This window comes from Rana temporaria, chromosome 4 (assembly GCF_905171775.1).
Source record: "Rana temporaria chromosome 4, aRanTem1.1, whole genome shotgun sequence".
Classification (NCBI taxonomy): Eukaryota; Metazoa; Chordata; class Amphibia; order Anura; family Ranidae; genus Rana; species Rana temporaria.
The window spans coordinates 55740684-55746274 of record NC_053492.1 but is presented as its reverse complement, the minus strand read 5'-3'; the positions used below and the strand labels follow the sequence as shown (position 1 = coordinate 55746274).

General features: G+C 48.4%; 1 protein-coding gene across 1 annotated transcript; it reads right to left on the bottom strand.

Moving 5' to 3' along the window:
- Positions 1-400: 400 nt before the first annotated feature.
- LOC120935291 (putative nuclease HARBI1) lies at positions 401-2043 on the bottom strand. Its single transcript, XM_040347431.1, has 2 exons — positions 1941-2043; positions 401-1194 (listed from the first exon to the last, which is right to left on the bottom strand). Exons 1-2 carry the CDS (start codon positions 1944-1946, stop codon positions 430-432), a joined length of 771 nt encoding a protein of 256 aa, XP_040203365.1. The 5' UTR covers positions 1947-2043; the 3' UTR covers positions 401-429.
- Between the last annotated feature and the right edge of the window lie 3548 nt (positions 2044-5591).

Sequence of the window (5591 nt, the reverse complement as noted above, 5' to 3'; positions counted from 1 at the left end):
AGTGAATTTTGTATTTTTGTTCAAAAAATAAAAAAATGATTCCATTTTTGGTAAAAAAAAAAACAGGGATTGTTTGATTTTTGAATATTCTTAAAAATATTGTCTTGTTTTATTTTGCTTAAAAAAATAATAAATATCTTCCAAAAATTTTGTAAAAATATGTAAAAACACCCAATTTGTAAGAAGATTGTTAAAATAAAGAAAAAAATCTTAAAAAAAAAAAGTGTGTGGTGTTTTGATTAAAGAACCTGTAACTTTACATGTGTTTACTTTGGGTGTTACCTGGGAAATGGTTGCGAGTTGGCAAGGAAAATACACTTGACACTACATGTAGTACATTATGTAAAATGATGAGGCAGCTAAAAAAAACACAAGCGACAAAATTCAAATTTTTGGGTACACAGATTTATAATTTGGGATAAAACAAAGCTAAGCCAAATTGGCTTGGGAGGGAATGGCCCCCCTACCCATAAAATAGTCCATATATTGGTCACGGACTGCACGGCCACTTTGGGGGGGCAAGCCAGTACGGGCAGGTTCCAGGCCCGGCAACATTTGATCCGGATTGTTAAGTCCAGCCTCAGGCCCAACCGTGGCCATATAGTTTGGCGAATTTCGCCGCAAAAAATTGTGTAAAATGCAGCATGCAAATATGATATAGTTCCATTTGTACTCCGCCATATGGATCGAGGTTAGGAACAGGCGGAACCGGCTGGCCATTATCCCGAAGGCGTTCTCCACCACCCTCCGGGCTCTGGCCAGCCGGTAATTAAAAACACTCCTCTCTGGGGTGAGGGTGCGCTGGGGGAATGGCCTCATTAGATGGGGTCCCAGGCCAAAAGCTTCATCAGCCAAGAAGACGAAGGGGAGTCCTTCCACGTTGTCCGCATCCGGTGGCAATGCGAGATCTTCGTCTTGGAGTCGTTCCCCGAACTCAGTCTGCCTGAAAGCTCCCCCATCCGACATCCGGCCGTTCTTGCCCACATCAACGTACAGAAATTCGTACTGTGCTGACACCACCGCCATCAGCACAATACTGTTGAACCCCTTGTAGTTGTAGAACTGGGAACCAGAACGGGGTGGAGGCACGATGCGGACGTGCTTTCCGTCGATGGCTCCCCCGCAGTTGGAGAAGTTCCAACGCGTCTCAAACTCCGCTGCCACAGTCTGCCATTCCTGTGGCGTGGACGGAAGCTGTGTAATTGAAAAATAAAATTGTTACAAAAAATTAGGCACATAACATTGCAAGCACGTTATACAAAGACATAATAATAATTCTAATTTTTAAATTAAAAGAGCTTTTTACACCTAAAATATAACGCACAATTAGCACTTACATCACCCCCTCTGATGGATCAATGATCAAATTTGGGAGTTCAAAAAAAAATAAAAAATAAAAGGAAATCTGGAACTCCCAAACTCATCTAGCCCTCTCCAAAATGACTATTAAAGTCTAGGTTCACCCCGATTTTTTATATTTTTTCTTGGTGAACCTAGACTTTAAGAGTCATTTTGGAGAGGGCTAGATGAGTTTGGGAGTTCCTGTTTTTTTTTTTTTTTCTGGAACTCCCAAACTCATCTAGCCCTCTCCAAAATGACTATTAAAGTCTAGGTTCACCAAGATTTGTTAAATTTTTCTGGGTGAACCTAGACTTTAATACACATTTTGGAGGGGGGGGGGGGGACATTACAATGGATATAACACAATACATTGGAAAGTGACTAGGCTAGGTGTGTTAGGGCCCAGGATAGCATGCTGGGGAGGTAAGTGAAGGGAAATAGGCATGTCGGCCTTAAAAGGGACATCAATAAGAGCTTAGAGCATGCATGGGGGCAAAGGGGACATTCACAGTACATTACAAGCATGGTAAGTAGGGAGGAAGGGAATAATTACAATACATTAGCATACATTACATGTGATATTAAAGTTGACAATTTACCCTCATATAGTCATCCTGCAGAACATGGATAATGGCAGAACAGGTATCTGGGATTATGAGGCCCAGAGCCTGGGGGGAGATGCCCGTCGATAACTTTAAGTCCTGCAAGCTTCTCCCAGTTGCCAGATACCGTAAGGTGGCAACTAGCCTCTGTTCAGCGCTGATGGCTTCCCGCATAACAGTGTCCTGCCTGGTAATATAAGGCGACACCAAAGCCAACAGGTGCTGAAAGACGGGATCAGACATCCTCAGAAAATTCCTATAATAAACAGGATTATTTTCCTGGATCTCCCGCAGCAGAGGCATATGACAGAATTGGTTCCTACGGAGCAACCAATTCTTGGTCCATGAACTCCTCCTCACCCTGTTCATGGCCGGGTCTAGGTCTAAAGCAACAAGACCTAAACCATACATTTGCATAGCACGAAGTCGCCTACGACGATCAGGTGCCTGCAACATGGCTAGAAACGACCGTGTAATCAGACCGCACTGAAGAACAGCAAGTGCTAGGAAGAACGCACTGAAAATCAAAAACGAGCGCACAGAACCGCAATATAAAACAATACAACCTGACCGCACGTCCCGATAAACAAGATACGAACCCACAAAGCACAAACTGAACGGCAGAAAACGATATGAAAGCACGACGACTGAAAAGCGTGAATCGTCACTCACCAAACTTTTACTAACACGTGGAAACACGATATCAGCAAAAGCAGCCCCAAGGGTGGCGCCAAAGAATTCAAACCTCCCCTTTATAGTCCCGTCGTACGTGGTGAGCGTCACCGCGCTTGAGAACGAGGAAATTGTTGTCTGTTACGTCTGTACGCAAAGCAAGCCCGTCGAGCTTCGGAACAAGTCCAACAAGGAACTCGACGAGGAACTCGATGTGTTTCGCCCGTCGAGTTCCTCGGTCGTGTGTACGAGGCCTCAGAAAAGGGTGGATTGTCCAGTAGACAGGGGATTAGGCCTGTAGGCCAGCGACGCCTGTCTGGCTGCGGATTCACACCTCCGGACAGCCTAGACTGGGGGGAAGGGCGTTTGCCGGGTACAGGCAAACGGGCAACTCTCAGCGAGCCCTCCGGTGGGGCCAGAAAGCCACTCGCTCGGAACAGAGAATAATTGGGTTATCGCTTCTCGGCCTTTTGGCTAAGATCAAGTGTAGTCTCCACTGCCTGATTCTTAGTCAAGAGGTGTCTGGGGTACCCGGAGGTCGGCCTTGGGGGGATCGTTCTCTTCAGGGAGCCCCCCCTTGCTGCTATTGGCCTGAGGCTTAGTCCCCAGACAACGGGTTGCGATCGCCTCGCCCTACCATCCATGTGGTGGGGGTGGGATCGGTGGGCGAGAGGATGATTGGGCCCCCTAGTGCACCCAATACTTTGAGGCTGGCCGTGCCTAAGCGTGACTTAGTTGGTTTGCATTTCGTTCAGAAGCGTTTGATCGAAGAGCTTTTTGGGATGCCGAGAGAAAGCATTTTTGGCGTGCAGTGTTTCCCCACCACTGGATTGTATGATGTTACTTTCTGGAAAAAGGAAGGCCTGCAGACATGCCTGCTTCGGAAGGGAGAGAAGGTGGGCCATGAATTATTGGACGGGATCATGTTCCTGTCAAGTGAGACGACAGTGCGGCTCCCCATCACTGTACATATGTACAACCCTTTTGTACAGGATGGGGAGATCGCTGCCTTTTTGCATAGGTACTGCAAGTCAGTTTCTGCGGGCGTGAAATTGACAAATGTTTTCGGTACCTTCAACGGGCAGCTCAGATTCTGGGTCACCTTCCAGGCGGACAAGGAAGGGGTCGGTGGCGTCCGGCACCCCCCCCCCAGTCCTTCTCCATAGGACGGAACCGTGGTTACCTGTGGTACCCTGGCCAACCACTCTTCTGCAGGCAGTGCTTCGCCTTTGGGCACACGAAAGACCAGTGCGAGTCCGGGTTGGCTTGCCGCAACTGCTTCAAGCAGGGTCATGGGGCGAGCCAGTGTCCAGAAGGTAAGAGCTGCCACATCTGCGGGAGCCATACCCATCTGGCTAGGCAGTGCCCGAAGGTTTCAAAACATGGGGGAACATCTGAATCCACAACCGTGGTGGCGGAAGTAAGATCAGTGGAGGCTCCAGCAGCGGTTGTGGAGAGACGGGTACTGTCGTACGCAGATGTGGCCAGGGGTTCTCCGGCTGCCGCGGTGAACTCCGGTGACCAGACCACAGGGCTACCCGAGGAAGTAGGGGAGCGGGCTGCCTGCCCCCCTATGGAGGGTGAGCCCGGTCCCTCCCCTCTGGACACCGTGGGGGAGGAAGGGACCTCTTCTCTTCCCAAGAGGAGTGTCCCTGACAACCTCATGGCCGAGGGGGAGGCGGAGGGATGCGGCATGGAGTCGGAGGACTCGGAGGCGGAAGAAGGGATGGAAGTGGGGCAGCCTTTCTTGAAAAGGAAGATGGAGGGCGCTGAGGCCCCTACTTCCTCCCAGGACATTGGCTCCTTTCCAGATTCCCCAGACCCCGGGTCATCTGAAGCAGTGGTTGACTCGGACTCCTCACAAGCACCATCATATGTGAGCACTGGTCAGGTGTCCAGCCTGCAGGAGGTGATGGGGTACTGCAGACCCGGTTCTAAGGAGAAGGACAAGGAGAAGAAGACCGGAGGGGTAAGTCCGGGGTCGGGGGTGAGCCATCGTACCCGATCCGGAAAAAACAAGAAAAAAAAGAAGTCATGATGGGAGTATGATCCCTATCTAATATTTTATGGTCTTACGGGTATCTTCCCTCAATTGCAGAAGGATTGGGACGTCCTGTAGGCGGGCAGCCGTCTTTAAGATCTTGGCCGGGTATGCTGCCGACATTTTCTGCCTACAGGACTGCAATTTGAGGGAAGACCCGCCCACCGCTAAGTGGGCTCTGGGGGAAGCGGTGTGGTCCTTCGGCCGAAGCAGGAATATGGGTGTGGGGGTTTTATTTTAAAATAGGAATATTAAGGTTTTAAGGAAGGTGGAGGTGGGAAGATGTTTATGTTTGTTTTTACAGTATGGGGGTGTGTGTTTTAAACTTTTTTGTGTATATGCACCGGTGGAGAAGAAAGGAAGGCTGGACCTATGGGAGAAGATGAAGTTTTTTTTAGGGGGGAGGGATCCTATTATTGTGTGCAGTGATTTTAATTGTATTTTACAGAGTGGGGATAGGTGTGGGGGAGGTGGTGGGGATATTGATAAAACTGGGAAGGAGTTTGGGGAGGTTTTACGTTTATTTGGATTAAGGGATGTGGGTGTAGATGGTGGTTTTACTTATTTTAGTGATCCGGGTACTGTTAAATCACAAATTGATTTTTGTTTTATTTCTAAACATTTTCAGGTGGATTCTTTTACTGTGCAACGGGAGCCTTTCTCGGACCATGGTAGGATCGAATGTGAGTATGGATCCGGAGGTAACGTATGGTAAAGGTGTGTGGAAGTTGAATGTGGAGTTGTTGGAAGATGAGGATGTGAAAAGAGAGTATGGGGTGTTTTTTGGAAAACTGAAGAGGAGGAGGAATGATTTTTTAAGCGTGATTGAGTGGTGGGAATGGGTGAAAGAGCAGACAAAAAGGTTTTTTTAAGGAAGGGGTGTGAGATTACGAGGAAAGAGCGTGAGGTGTATGAATGGTGGCTGAAGAGGTTGG